Source organism: Gopherus flavomarginatus, chromosome 1, assembly GCF_025201925.1.
Source record: "Gopherus flavomarginatus isolate rGopFla2 chromosome 1, rGopFla2.mat.asm, whole genome shotgun sequence".
Classification (NCBI taxonomy): domain Eukaryota; kingdom Metazoa; phylum Chordata; order Testudines; family Testudinidae; genus Gopherus; species Gopherus flavomarginatus.
In genome coordinates, this window is record NC_066617.1 from 370,286,652 (window position 1) to 370,302,708 (window position 16,057).

General features: G+C 47.7%; 1 protein-coding gene and 1 pseudogene across 1 annotated transcript; both read right to left on the reverse strand.

The window, feature by feature from the left end:
- Nucleotides 1-2,274: 2,274 nt before the first annotated feature.
- On the reverse strand, nt 2,275-3,243 carry LOC127036747 (olfactory receptor 51G2-like). The gene has a single exon (XM_050927974.1). It carries the CDS (start codon nt 3,208-3,210, stop codon nt 2,275-2,277), a length of 936 nt encoding a protein of 311 aa, XP_050783931.1. The 5' UTR covers nt 3,211-3,243.
- Nucleotides 3,244-9,113: 5,870 nt separating this feature from the next.
- LOC127037253 (olfactory receptor 51G2-like) lies at nt 9,114-10,083 on the reverse strand (annotated as a pseudogene).
- Nucleotides 10,084-16,057: the final 5,974 nt, after the last annotated feature.

Consider the following 16,057-nt stretch of genomic DNA (forward strand, 5'->3'; position numbering starts at 1 on the left):
GTGAACATTGAAGCAGTCTTGCCACAACCCCTGCTCCTTTTCCAAGGAGTCCCCATCCCCTGTCCCATCTCTTCCCACTAAGCCCTTCCCCCTACTCCTCCACTTCCTCTGAGGCTTTTTCCCCCAGCCAGGCCACCAGCCAGGCCGTGGGAAGAGTAACTCCAGGACCTCAGGCTGCTGTGGGGAGCCTCAGACTCTCCAACAACCCTGGGGTGCATCCTGGGGGACAGGGACACAGGCAGGGGGCTTCTCTTGGGTCCCTCAGCCTCCTGTCCAGGGCAGCTGGAGGATCTGGTGGTCCTCACAGTGGTTCTAGCTCCCCGGACACATTTCACCATGGCCCAGCTATAGCTTCTGGCCTGGAGAGAGGGTGGAGCCTTAGGGGAAGAAGGGGAGAAGAGGGTGGGGCCTCATGGGGGAGAAGAGGAGTGGGGCAGTGTCACAGAGGGGGCGGAGCTCCTGCCTCTATCCCTCTTTTGATTTTGAAAAGGTGGTCACCCTGCAGTGAATGGGCTGGGCTGGGATTGGAGCTGGCTGTGCCTCTGTTGGGGAGATGAGGACTATTTCCACTCCTTTCCATTGCTGGGGCAGCACAAATGGAGGGGAGGAGGAGGGAACCTGGGCCTGAGTCTCTTCCCAGGACTCTTGTGTATCATATCCTCACTCATGCATGCAGCTCTGCTCTGCCTCGGTGGGGAGCGGGCTCAGAGGTGTGTTGTGTGCAGAGCCATGAATGGGAGTAGAGAGGTTGCCTGTGTCATAAACAGATAGCTAAGGGTTAATGTCTCTTTCACCTGGAAAAAAAGTAACCTGAAGCACCTGACCAAAGGACCAATCAGGAAAGAGGATTTTTTCAACTCTGAGTGGAGGGAAGTTTGTGTCTGAGTTTTTTGTCTTCTGTCTGCCTGACTCTCTCAGCTATGAGAAGGATTTTTCTATTTCCTGCTTTCTAATCTTCTGTTTCCAAGTTGTGAGTACAAAGTTGGTTTTTTGTTTGTATTTACATGTCTATAGTTGCTGGAGAGCTTTGAATTGTATTCTTTTTGAATAAGGCTGTTTATTTACTATTCTTTTAAGCAATTGACCCTGTATTTGTCATCTTAATACAGAGAGACCATTTTTATGTATTTTTCTTTCTTTTTATATAAAGCCTTCTTTTTAAGACCTGTTGGAGTTTTTCTTTACTGGGGAACTCCAGGGAATAGAGTCTGTACTCACCAGGGAATTGGTGGGAGGAAGAAGTCAGGGGGAAACCTGGGTGTGTTAGATGTACTAGCCTGACTTTGCATTCCCTCTGGGTGAGGGGGGAAGAGAGATTGACTCTCGGTAATTCTGTTCTCCAGGCTGGGAACAGGGAGGGTGGAATCCCTCTGTTTAGCTTCACGGAGTTTGCTTCTGTGTATCTCTCCAGGAACACCTGGAGCGGGGGGGAAGGGAAAAGGTTTATTTCCCTTTGTTGTGAGACTCAAGGGATTTGGGTCTGGGGGTCCCCAGGGAAGGTTTTTTGGGGGACCAGAGTGCCCCAAAACACTCTAATTTTTGGGTGGTGGCAGCAGTACCAGGTCCAAGCTGGTAACTAAGCTTGGAGGTTTTCATGCTAACCCCCATATTTTGGACGCTAAGGTCCAAATCTGGGAATAGGTTATTGACAGCCTGAATGGCTTCTTCTGGGGCTCCTGTGTTAATCATGTGTCTGACATGACTCAGTCACAAACACCTGGCTGAGGGTGTAGGGGAAGGGTGAGTGTCCGTGTCCCTCGAATAGCTCCTGTCCACAGCTGATGCAGCCCCCATGGATCACACAGCAACCAGAGAGCTCAGGAAGGGCCAGGATTGTGCCAGAAGAACAGCTCTGCAGCTTTTTTCATAGCATATGAATGTTGAATCACAGATGGGACAGTGACAGGCCAGGTGGAATGGGAAACAACATCTACCTTCCTTCTCTTTATTGTCTGTATCGAGAGGAATTCTGAGGTTGGGGCAGCCACTGATGTGGCTCTTTAGGTGCCAATATCCCACCTGTCCCCTGGCTCTCCACAAAGTCACTTTTTAAACGCTACTGCCTGCCTTGGTCTCCTTCCCCAAGTGCATTGTCATCCCTCACCAGCCGCTCTCCAGTTACTCCAGGACTTAGACCCCGTCTGAACCTGTCTCTACATAGTGGAGATCAGTAGCTCATGTCGTTTTTGATTTAAGGGTCCATGATAGAATAGGTGGCCTGTATTTTTCGTCTCCCTTGTCGTCAGCACTGGAGCTGGATGATGAACTGACCTTTCACTTGATGAACACCCTGATTATCCTCGCACGAAGGTGTTTGCTTTTCATGCTGTACACAATTGGATTCATCACGGGTGGGACAAGAACATAGATATAGCCCAGGAGAATCTGAAGCAAAGGAGAAGACCCCCCCGCAAATCTGTGCATCACAGAGAGGGTGATCATTGGCGTGTAGAAGAGCAGGACAGCGCAGAGGTGAGAGACGCAGGTGTTCAGAGCCCTAAGACACTTTGCATGGGACGTGATGCTCAGCACTGTCTTGAGGATCATCACATAAGAGAGAAAGATGAGCAGTGAGTCCAACCACACTGTAAAGATTGTAACCGACAAGCCATAGATGCTGTTCACTCTGATATCCGAACAAGCCATCTTCATGACCTCTTGGTGCAGGCAGTAGGAATGGGAGAGGACATTGGCTCGACAGTATTGAAACCGTTGAAGGAGAAAAGGGTTTGGGAGTATTAGAGCCACCCCTCTTAGCACACACACCAGTCCCATCTTGGCTATTCTTGGCAGGGTTAAGATGGAAGCATATCTCAGTGGGTCATGGATCACGATATAGCGGTCAAAGGCCATCAACAAGAGCACAGAGGATTCAGTGCCTTTAAGCACGTGGATGAAGAACAGTTGGGCAAAACAGGCATTGAGGCTGATCTCTCTAGAGTTCAACAAGAATATACCCAGTGTCGTCGGCATGCTGGATATCGACAAGCCAAGGTCTGTGACAGCCAACATGGAGAGGAAAATGTACATGGGCTCATGGAGGCTTGGATCTGTTTTTATAATGAACAGAATGACTGAATTTCCTGCTATTGAAATAACATACATTAAACAGAAGGGGACAGAGATCCAGAGATGGACGTCTTCCTGCCCAGGTATCCCAGTGAGAAGGAACACTGCAGAGTTCAATTTGGTGTCATTTGCAGCTGACATTATGGACTGCGCATGTCTGAGGAGTTCTGAACTTTCCTTCCTAAAAGGAAAAAGTACAGGAGACTAGATGATATTTAATGAAACATCTCTTTACTCTCAGTGCAGACCCAATTGTCTCCTCATAGAGGGCAATCAGGCTAGTCAGGCATGACTTGCCCTTGGTGAATCCATGCTGACTGTTCCTGATCACATTCCTCTCCTCTAAGTGCTTCAGAATTGATTCCTTGAGGACCTGCTCCATGATTTTTCCAGGGATTGAGGTGAGGCTGACTGGTCTGTAGTTCCCTGGATCCTCCTTCTTCCTTTTTTCAAAAATGGGCACTACAGTAGCATTTTTCCAGTCATCCGGGACCTACCCCAATCACCAAGAATTTTCAAAGATAATGGCCAATGGGTCTGCAATCACATCCGCCAATTCCTTTAGCACCATCGGATGCAGCACTTCCGGCCCATGGACTTCTGCTCGTGCAGTTTTTCTATATAGTCCCTGTCATAACCTAGTCCCAGATTTGGACCTTAGCGTCCAAAATATGGGGGTTAGCATGAAAACCTCCAAGCTTAGTTACCAGCTTGGATCTGGTACTGCTGCCACCACCCAAAAAATTAGAGTGTTTTGGGGCACTCTGGTCCCCACAAAAACCTTCCCTGGGGACCCCAAGACCCAAACCCTTGAGTCTCACAACAAAGGGAAAGAAATCTTTTCCCTTCCCCCCTCCAGGTGCTCCTGGAGAGCTACACAGAAGAAACCTCCGTGAATCTAAGCAGAGCGACTCCACCCTCCCCGTTCCCAGTCCTGGAGAACAGAATTACCTCCCTCTTCACCCAGAGGGAATGCAAAATCAAGCTAGCAAATCTAACACACACAGATTTCCCTCTGACTTCTTCCTCCCACCAATTCCCTGGTGAGCTGCAGACCCAATTCCCTGAAGTTTCCCACTAAAGAAAAACTCCACCAGGTCTTAAAAGAAAGCTTTATATAAAAAGAAAGAAAAATACATAAAAATGGTCTCTCTGTATTAAGATGACAAATACAGGGTCAATTGCTTAAAAGAATAGTAAATAAACAGCCTTATTCAAAAGAATACAATTTAAAGCACTCCAGCAACTATAGACATGTAAATACAAAACAAAAAACCAACTTTGTACTCACAACTTGGAAACAGAAGATTAGAAAGCAGGAAATAGAAAAATCCTTCTCTAGCTGAGAGAGATGCAGGCAGAAGACAAAGAACTCAGACACAAACTTTCCTCCACCCAGAGTTGAAAAAATCCGGTTTCCTGATTGGTCCTCTGGTCAGGTGCTTCAGGTTACTTTTTTTTTCAGGTGAAAGAGACATTAACCCTTAGCTATCTGTTCATGACAGTCCCGGACCACTTCTTTCTCCACAGAGGGCTGGTCACCTCCTCCCCATACTCTGCTGCCCAATGCAGCAGTCTGGGAGCTGACCTCGTTTGCGAAGACAGAGGCAAAAAAATCATTGAATACATTAGCTTTTTCCACATCCTTTGTCACTAGGTTGCCTCCCTCATTCTGTAAGGGGCCCACACTTTCCTTGACTTTCTTCTTGTTGCTAACATACCTGAAGAAACCCTTCTTGTTACTCTGAACATCTCTTGTTAGCTGCAACTCCAAGTGTGATTGGGCCTTCCTGATTTCACCCTGCAGCCTGAGCAATATTTTTATCTAGCCTAGTATCCAGTGGCCTGTTCCGGGTGCTTCAGAGGAACTGGAAGACGCTCTGCAATAAGGAGCTTGGAAATAACCTGTACCCACTTATTAGACAAACGTTGTGGTGCAAATCAGGAAGGTTTGGTGCTCATCGAAGAGTTTTTGAAACTATCCCCTCTACTCTAACTGGATTTTATGGTTATCTATATAAACATCCAGTCCCTCTTTGAATCCTGCGAAACTCTTGTCCTCACTGATCTCTTGTGGCTGGGAGTCCCACAGTGTACTTGAGCACTGTGTGATTTTACAATTGTAACTTTCCCACAGACACTCTTTCTAGCCCTCCACAACTGAGTGTGGTCCGTTATATCATGAGATGTTTGTAAACACATGGAAGTCCACTGGGGAAAATTGTAATTCTATTTATCTGTCCTGCTGTGAAGTGATTGCTAAAAGTGTTTCATTGGGTTAACTATTGGGATGGTTCTGTTATGCTATATTGGGTGAAAGCAGTATGGCTCTTTTAATATCATAACAGGCTGCTGGAAAACATGAAGGATGGGAGCAACAGCTGAAGAAAAAACAATCTCTCAGTAAGCAACTCAAGGAGGTTGAGAGACAACACTGGAGCTACAAACTGGGAAGAACCTATTTACTGTTTCTAGCCACAATACCCAGCTTGTTTTCCCAGTTCTGGGAGTCTGTACAGAGGTGGGGCAGCTGTTGTTGAGAAACTTTTCTGACTGACAGGCACAGACACCACTGGGGAAGTCTGAAGGCCCTTGGTCTGCCTGGGTCCCCGTTAAAGTAGTTGGGTTTGGAGTCAGACGCATTCAGACTGATTTTTGAAAACCCTGTTATTCTCCCATGTTACGCTTTATTCCTAAAGCTCACATTATACACCACTTTGGTTCAAGAAGGCTGGCTGGTCACTCATCTCACCACTATTCACAGCCTCACAAAGGGAAGAAACACAGGTGCTGAACTCATTCGGACCTGCAGGGTAAGCACAGTTGAACCACAATGTGCTGTACACCTGGGGCCACTGAGAGGGTAGGAGGATCGGGGATCCCATGAGAGAGAAGGGTACAAGGCCTGATATGTGGCATTCAGAGATCAGAGAGGGAGAAGAGATGCCGGTAGACCAGGAACTCTAAGGGTTATCTACAGGAGAGAGATTCTAGAGACCCTCAGCCAGTCAGGAAATAGAAAAATGCCTCATCAGACCTTTGAAAATGTTTTACTGATTAAATTTCCAGCAGCAAATACACCTGAAGCGATCTGGGAACTAGTCACTGATATTGCGTGCAGCCTCCTCGCGCTCAGCCACTGGGACGATCGGATCCAATACCTCCCGTAATTCTAGAAATGGGACCCTGTGAGAAATCTTGACTCAGGGCTTTGGAGTTTTAACACATTTGAATGTCAGATTTCTGTGTAGCTTCAACAACCCACTGAGGACTATGGACAGATGTCGGGGAGGGGTTTCCATGCTACCTAGTGCTGCCCGCCCTCCAGCCAATGTCACTGAGACACTCCGACAGCCCAGCTGATTCCTTTGCTGCTGCACAGAACATCTGCCAAGATAAAGAGCTTGCAGTCTTTACCCTTAACTTCACACTTTAAAGATAGTGAAACCTGCCAACGTACCCAATTTCTGCTAGAAGGGGAGCCGCTGATACCAGAGGTCTTCACCGTAAAGGACAAGGAGTCATCGGAGAGGCTGCAAATTGCAGGCAAGTAATTCTAACTTCAGTATTAGACAAATTGTTTGAAACCTGTGTGAGAATGGGCCCACTCACCACAGTGCTCAGCCGTGCCCATGTTACTTGGGCCAAGCTGTGGAGCTGATCTTTGACCTCAGACTGCTTTCTCCCAACAAAGCTGTCTAAGATGAGGCCCCTGTGGCTGTTACTCCATTGTTTGGAAGTTACATCCATTCAGCCTCAATGGCTGCAAACACCGGTCTGGTGACTGTGCTGAAAGGCTCCAAATCATGACACCCCAAACACCACCCTCACACTTCAACTACATTCCCTCACTATCACTCTTGGGGACCCCTTAATTTGCCACAGACACCAAGGTGCTGTAGTCATGGGGCTTCCCAGAAGCAGTTGTCACAGGAGGCTGATGTAAGAAAACTTTTATAGACAAATGTCAGAGGTGTTGCTCTGTGGAACCCTGACACAGCCCTGATCTTAGGGTCCCAGAGTATCTGGTCACCTGGAATGTATTTATCCTCCTGACACCGCTGTGAGGCAGGGCAGGGCTATAATCCACCTGTGCAGGGGCTCAGAGACACCCAATGGCTCCCCCATGGTCACACATGGCAAAGGAATCAAACCCAGCTGTCTTGAGTCATAGAGCAATGCCCACAACACAGGGCCAGCCTTCCAGCCATCCGAGCAGTGAGAAGTATGGCTGGAATCTCTGCTGCACCAGCAGAGCTCCCCGCTTCACTGCAGACAGCAGGGATGGCAAAAAGCCAGTTGCAGGGGTTTGATTTGCTGGCCTGTTCTTCTCCTGCATCAGTGGGATTCAGAGCAGCCCAGGGGCTGAGCGAAACTCAGCCCACTCGTAACAGCTTTCAAGTGCACAGCTCATTCTTGCTAAGGCCGTGGGGATGGGGGTCACACCAGAGTGCCCCCTAGTGGCCTGAGGTAGGCCTGCACACATCTTTCCCTTACCTCCAAGGTAATAATAAGAACAATAATTTATTCTCAGACAGAAGTATTTAAAACAATAGCCTCCTTTGTGGGGTCGCATTAATCCAGTCTTCTCTAAAACTCAAGATTTCCTACCCTCTGGCCACATCCTTCCCCTTTTCTCAGGAACCGCCCCACCAAACTCTTTTTTGGGGTGGGAATCAGTTCAGGCTTGCTGCAACCCATGCTCCTTTTCTGCAGAGGCCCTGCCACATGCCCCATCTCTTCCCACTAGGCCCCTCCCCCTACTCCACTTCCCATGAGGCTCTGCCCCCCTGGCCAGGCCACAAGCTGGACCATGGTAAGAGCTATCCTGGGAGCCAAGGCTGGGGTGGGGAGCCCCAGATTCTCCATCTCCCCTGGGGTGCATCCTGTGAGGCAGAGACACAGGCTGGAGGCTTCTGTTGAGCCCTCCAGCCCTCTGTCCAGGGCAGGTGGAGGATCTGGTGGTCCTCACAGTGGTTCTAGCTCCCTAGACACATTTCACCATGGCCCAGCTATAGCTTCTGGCCTGGAGAGTGGGTGGAGCCTTGGGGGAAAAGGGGAGCAGGGGGTGGGGCCTCACGGGGGAAGAAGAGGGGTGGGGCAGTGTCACAGAGGGAGTGGGGCTCCTGCCTCTGTCCCTTTTCTGATTTTTAAAAGGTGGTCACCCCGCAGTGAATGAGAAGGGCAGATAGGCACTAGCTGTGACTCTGTGGGGGAGATGAGGACCGTTTCCACCCCTCTTCCCTGCTGGGGCAGCACAAATGGGGGGAGGAGGAAGGAACCTAGGTCTGAGTCTCTTGCCAGGACTCCTGTGTGTCAGGCCTTCACTCACACATGCCACTCTGCTATGTCTCGGAGGGAAGCGTCCTCAGATGTGTGTTGTGTGCAAAGCCATTGAATGGGGGTCGGGGGCTGCCTGAATGGCTTCTCCCGGGACTCCTTGCGTTAATCATGTGTCTGAGATGACACTGTCACAAAGACCTGGCTGAGGGCATAGGGGAAGGGTGAATGTCTGTGCCCTTTCAGTAGCCCCTGGCCACAGCTGCTGCAGTTCTCATAGATCACACAGCACCCAGAGCGCTCGGGAAGGGCCGAGGGGTGTGACTGCAGAAACAGCTCTGCAGCCTTTTTTATGGCCTGTGGATGTTTAACCAGAGACAGGACAGTGACAGGCCAAGTGTAATGGGAAACAACATCCACATCCCTTCTCTTTATTGACTGTATTGAGAGGAATTATGAGGTTGGAGCAGCCACTGATGTGGCTCTTTATGGGCCAAGATCCCACTAGTTCCCTGGCTTTCCGTGAACAAAGTCACTTTTAAAACGCTGCTGCCTGCCTTGGCTTCCTTCTCCCATTGCACTGTCCTCCCTCACCAGCTCCTCTCCCATTGTTCCAGGTCTTAGACCCTCTCTGAACCTGTCTCTACATAGCACGGATCAGTATCTCATGTTGTCTCAGGTTTAAGGGTCCAGGACGGAATAGGTGGCCCATATTTTTCGCATCCTGTGTCACCAGTTTTGGAGCTGGATGATGAACTGACTCTTCACTTGATGAACACCCTGATTATCCTCTCACGAAGGTGTTTGCTTTTCACGCTATACACAATTGGGTTCATCAGAGGTGGGATGAGCAGGTAGACGTAGCCCAGGAGAATCTGAAGCAAGTGAGAAGAGTCCTCCCCGAATCTATGTACCATGGAAAGGCCGATCATTGGCATGTAGAAGAGCAGGACAGCACAGAGGTGGGAGATGCAGGTGTTCAGGGCCCTAAGACACTCCACTTGGGTCGTGATGCTCAGCACTGTTTTAAGGATCATCACATAAGAGAGGAAGATGAGCAGCGAGTCCAACCCCACTGTCAAGAGTGCAATCGACAAGCCATAGATACTGTTTACTCTTATATCCGAACAAGCCATCTTCATGACCTCCTGGTTTATGCAGTAACAATGGGAGAGGATATTGGATCGACAATATTGGAACCGTTGAAGAAGAAAAGGGAGCGGGAGAATTACAGCCACCCCTCTTAGCACACACACCAGTCCCATCTTGCCTATTCTTGGCAGAGTTAAGATGGAGGCATATCTCAGTGGGTTACGGATCGCAATGAAGCGGTCAAAGGCCATCAACAAGAGTATAAAGATTCAATGCATTCGAGCAAGTGGATGAAGAACAGCTGGGCAAAACAGGCATCAAAGCTGATCTCCCTAGAGTTAAAAAAGAATATACCCAGTGTCGTTGGCATGGTGGATATCGATAAGGCAAGGTCTGTGATGGCCAACATGGAAAGGAAAATATACATTGACTCATGGAGGCTTGGATCTGTTTTTATAATGAAGAGAATGATCTGAATTTCCTACTATCGAAATAAGATACATTTAAGCAGAAGGGGATAGAAATCCAGAGATGGATGTCTTCCTCACCTGGGAACCCGGTGAGAAGGAACACTGCAGAGTTGAATTTGGTGTTATTGACAGCTGACATAATGTACTGGGCAGGTCCGAGGAGTTCTGAACTTTCCTTCCTAAAAGGAAAAAGGACAGGAGATTGGATGACATTTAGCGAGACATCTTTCTGCTCTCAGTGCAAGTCTAGAGACTCCAGGAGCTCAAGGAAGATCAGCAAAAACATAGTCTTGGATTTACACAATAAATAGGCAGATGGACATTGCCAGAGTGGATCAGACCCGTAGTTTATCTAACCTAGTATCCAGTGGCCAGTTCCAGATGCTTCAGAGGAAATGGAAGACAACCCTGCAATAGGCAGCTTTTCAAATAACCTGCATCCACTAATTAGACAAATTTTGCAGTGCAAATCAGGAACGTTTAGAGCCCATCAGAGGGTTTTTGAAGCAATCTTCACTACTTTAGTTGGATTTTCTGTTTATCTATATAAACATCCAGTCCCTCTTTGAATCCTGCTAAACTCTTGGCCCCATTGATGTAAATACATTGCAAATGCATGGGTTAAACTGTCACTGTATTTATCTGTCCCGCACTGAAGCTATTTATAAATGTGTTTCATTGCCATATTATATATATATATTCTCCACTCCTGAGAGTCCAAATGAAGCCACTGCCTCTTTGCAGTACATGATATACATTCTTCTTAGGCAGAAGTTCTTAATTTAATATCATTGACTTGAACGGCAATGCTCCAGATTTACAAGTATAAATTCAGTCAGAACTGGGCTCTGTTAACTTTCCCTTACCAAATTTTCCCAGTGATATGCTCTGATCATCAAAAATCCATCCAAGAGGAACTGAAGTGCTTTGCCTGGCCAATGTTGACTGAATCCAGAGTTCAATCATCCTACAGCCTTCTCTTCATCCTCACTTCATCCTCTTCTCATGGAATGGTCTGTAGATATTTGGCATGTTACAAGCTAACACAGACAGTTACTTCAGTTGGGCAGGTGTGGAGTTAGTGTCACATATGGGTGAATAGTGAAAACACTAGGTTTGCACTAATATCCAGTTGAGTGTGCACTTTACTTTACCATTCTTGTGTAAGCAGTGATGGGCGTAAATTACATATAAACACTCTTAGGCTTGGTCTACACTATGCATTGAAACCGAATTTAGCAGCGTTAAACCGATTTAACGGCGCACCCATCCACACTATGAGGCCCTTAATATCAATATAAAGGGCTCTTTAAATCGGTTTCTGTACTCTTCCCAAATGAGAGGAGTAGCGCTAAAATCGGTATTACCATATCGGATTAGGGTTAGTGTGGCCGCAAATCAACGGTATTGGCCTCCGGGCAGTATCTCACAGTGCACCACTGTGACCGCTCTGGACAGCAATCTGAACTCGGATGCAGTGGCCAGGTAAACAGGAAATGCCCCGCAAACTTTTGAATTACATTTCCTGTTTGCCCAGCGTGGAGCTCTGATCAGCACGGGTGGCGATGCAGTCCCAAATCCAAAAAGAGCTCCAGCATGGACCGTACGGGAGATACTGGATCTGATCGCTGTATGGGGAGACAAATCTGTTCTATCAAAGCTCTGTTACAGAAGACGAAATGCCAAAGCCTTTGAAAAAAATCTCCAGGCTACACAGTGCTGCGTGACAAGCATAACGGAAAGCCAAAGAATCAAATGGGCGCTCATGGAGGGAGGGAGGGGTACTGAGGACTCCAGCTATCCCACAGTCCACAGCAGTCTCCGAAAAGTATTTGCATTCTTGGCTGAGTTCCCAGTGCCTGTAGGTTCAAACACATTGTTCACCGTGGTTCAGGGTATAGCTCATCAATTTTACTCCCTCCCCCCACCATTTGAAAGAAAAGGGAAAGAAATCGTTTCTTGACTTTTTTCATGTCACCCTACGTCTACTGAATGCTGGTGGTAGACGCGATACTGCAGCAGTGAAGAGCAGTATCCACTCCTCTCCCTTCCCTGGTGGCAGATGGTACAATGTGAATGATATCTGTTGTTACTATCAGCCTGTGAGTGCTCTTGGCTTGCTTCAGGTGAGGTTGGCTGGGGGCGCCTGGGTAAAAACAGGAATGATTCCTGGTTATTCCCAGTAGATGATACAGAATGGCTGATAACTGTTTTCATCATAGCAAGTGGGGCTGAGCTCCATCAGTCCCCTTCCTTTCCTGTGTAAAGAAAAGATTCTGTACTGCCTGGACTATCATATCAGCGGGATGCTGGGCTCCTCTCCCCCGCACCGCGTAATGTCCTGCCTGGACTGTCATAGCACCAGGAGGCTGCCTCCCCCTCATTTTATCTCAATAACAAGTCATTGTTTCTTATTCCTGCATTCTTTACAACTTCATGACACAAATGGGGGGACACTGCCACGGTAGCCCAGGAAGGTTGGGGGAGGAGGGAAGCAACAGATGGGGTTGTTGCAGGGGCACCCCCGGTGAATGTTATGTAGCTCATCATTTCTGTGGGATCTGGCATGGAGCAGCTGTGCTCTGTGATACACTGGTTCTCTAGCACACTTGACCCATATTCTAGGCAGGACTGACTCTATTTTTAGAAACCATAAAGAAGGAATTGACTCAGGGAGTCATTCCCAGCTTTGCCTTTGCACCCCCAGCCAATCTCAGCCAGGGGCACCCATGATAGCAGTAGACAGCATAGAAAGACAGATAACCATCATTTCATTGCCCATTTACACCGGCAGCAGACAGTACAGAATGACTGATAACCATCTCTGCTATCATGCAAAAGCAAATGAATGCTGCTGTGTCGCGCTGGAATATCGCCTCTGTACGCGGCATCCAGTACACATACGGTGACTGTAAAAAAAAAAAGCAAAAAAAAAGCTGAGCGGGCTCCATGGTTGCCGTGCTATGGCGTCTGCCAGGGCAATCCAGGGAAAAAGGGCGCAAAATGATTGTCTGCCGCTGCTTTCCCGGAGGAAGGAATGACTGAAGGCATTTACCCAGAACCACACGCGACAATGATTTTTGCCCCATCAGCCACTGGGCTCTCAACCCAGAATTTTAAGGGGCAGGAGACTGCAGAAACTATGGGATAGCTATGGAATAGCTACCCACAGTGCAATGCTCCGGAAATAGACATTAGCCTCGGACCATGGACGCACACTGCCGAATTAATGTACTTAGTGTGGCCACGTACGCTCGACTTTATACAATCTGTTTTATAAAACCGGTTTATGTAAAATCGGAATAATCCCATAGTGTAGACGTACCCTTACACTCCGCTTTCCTGCACCTGAGCTCTTCTCTGCTGAAACACAGAACAGCGGTTCTGTTGTCTCATGACTCTTTGGAAAGTCCTGCACAGGTATAGTAGAGGGACTGTGTTCTTGACCCTGAATGTGAGTGTTTGAAACAGCTACTGGTCAGTTACCAGGTGACGGCATTATACAGTTGTTCCACTGAACAAAGAGTTAATAGCACAAACCCATTGCAAATAGTATGTGGCGTATTGTAGCTCCTCTGACTCTTAGTTAGTAGCTGACTGGTTCTCCTCAGGTTCTGTTCTGTCAGTCTGCAGCCTGTATCTGGAGTGGTAACAGGCATTGAGGTCAGTATAATTATTTTTCATTCCCTGAGCTCCCACTCTCTGGTAGATAGTACCCCCAGCAGCTGTTATTCAAGCACAATAAGGGTTTGCAGGAAGTGGATTTCAAAGTCAAATGCATGGAGTATACATGGAAATTGAACGTCATTTCACGCATAAAAATAGTCTGTCGCGCTCTCTCTCTCTCTCTCTTTCTCTCTCTCTGAGTGTCTCTGTCCTGTATTCCTAAAATACGTGGCAACCAAAATTAGTATTGGGAGAGATATGGAGCTGACATGCCATAATGAATGTGTAGGCGCACGTCCAGACTAACCGCGGCATCGGCGGGTTTAAAATCGATTGCTCGGGGATCGATATATCGCGTCTAGTCTGGACGCGATGTATCGATCCCGAGCGCGCTTACATCGATTCCGGAACTCCATCAACCCGAACGGAGTTCCGGAATCGACACGGAAAGCCGCGGACATCGATTGCGCGCCGTCCAGACGGGTGAGTACCTCGATTTAGAAATTCGACTTCAGTACGTTATTCCCGTAGCTGAAGTTGCGTATCTAAATCGATTTTAATATCTAGTCTGGACGTGGCCTAGGTTAAACCGAGTTCTTGGGATGTTTGCTTATAGCTATATTGGGTTAACTACTGGGATGTTTGTCTTAGGCTCATTGGTGTGAAACCACTATGGCTCTTCTTAATTTAAAAATAGACTGCTGGAAATCATGAAGGAAGGGAAGCAGCAGCTGAAGAAGAACTATCTCTCAGTGAACACTTCATGGAGGTTGAGAGGCAACAGCGGAGCTACAGGCTGAGGAAGAGCCTATTTCCATGCTCTAGCCACGTTATCCAGCTTTTTTTCTTAGTTTGGGAGTCTGTAGAGAGGTGGAGCAACTGTTGCTGAGAAACTTTTCCGACTGACAGGCACAGACACCGCTGGGAAGTCTGAAGGCCCTCGGCCTGCCTGGTTCCCCATTAGAGTGGTAGGGTTTGGGAGTCTGACACAAACAGACTGTTTCTTGAAAACCCTCTTATTCTCCCATGTTACGCTTTATTCCTACAGTTCACATTACACACCACTTTGGTTCCAGAAGGCTGGCTGGTCACTCATCTCACCACTGCTCACAGCCTCTCAAAGGAAAGAACCACAGGTGCTGAACCCACTCGGACCTGCAGGGCAGGCACAGTCAAATTGCAGTGTGCTGTAGCCCAGGGGCCATATGAGGTGGGAGTATCAGAGGATGCCAACTCACGGCCTGACATGTGGCACTCAGAGACTCAGAGATGCCGGAAGCCCTGGGAACGCTAAGGGACATCTACAGGACAGAGATTCTGGAGCCTTCAGCCACTCAGGAAATAGCAATATGCCTCATCAGATCTTTCATCACAGAGCAATAAGCTCTGAATTCTGCCTTCACAATTAATCTGGAGATAAAACTTTGAAAATGTGTTTGTGAATAAATTTCAAGCAGCAAATAAAACTGAGGCAACTGGGGAACTAATCACTGTTATTCTGTGCGGTCTCCTCGCACTCAGCCCCTAGCAGGATCGGGCCCAAAGCACACGGCACCAGTAGAAATGGGACCCCTTGAGAAATCTTCATAGACTCATAGACTTTAAGGTCAGAAGAGACCAGTATGATCATCTAGTCTGACCTCCTACACAATGCAGGCCACAGAATCTCACCCACCCCACAGAATCTCATCTACTCCATTATACAAGTTAAAGTCTCCCATGATCACACAGCCCCCATTAGTGTTTACTTCATTAAAAACATTAAAGAGGTCTCTATCCATATCCAAATCAGATCCCGGTGGTCAGTAGCACACCACAAGCACTATCTCAGGAGAGGATCTAGTAGCTTTCTTTCCCAATGTGATTTTTGCCCAGACAGACTCTGTTCTATCCATTCCATCACTTCTTATTTCTTTACAGTTAACCTCATCGTTGATATACAATGCTACTCCACCACCTTTGCCTTTATTTCTGTCTTTCCGAAACAGCACATAGCCTTCAATACCTGAACTCCAATCATGAGTACTATTCCACTGTGTTTCTGTTATCCCTATAATATCCGGTTTCACTTCCTGCACCAGTAGCTCTAGCTCCTCCATTTTGTTACCTAGGCTCCTCGCATTAGTGTACAGACATCTTAATTTTTGCCATTTGGCTTCACTGACATTCTTTACCCGGTTAAGCAGAGACATTCTACCACCACCATCACCTGTTAGACTGGTATCTTCCCATACCTTCCTTCTTATGCCCATTCTTCTGCCCATGGTTGTATCCTCTCTTTACTTGTTTTCTTCCCTCTCAATGTTAAATTCTGGTGTGGAGATTACCTGGACATCTCCCAACCGTCTCCCCCAAATGCCTAGTTTAAAGCTCTCTTAATCAGTTATGCCAGCCTCCATCCTAGAAGTCTATTTCCCTCCTTACTCAGGTGAAGTCCATCCCAAGAGAACAATCCTCTGTCCATGAATGCTTCCCAGTGG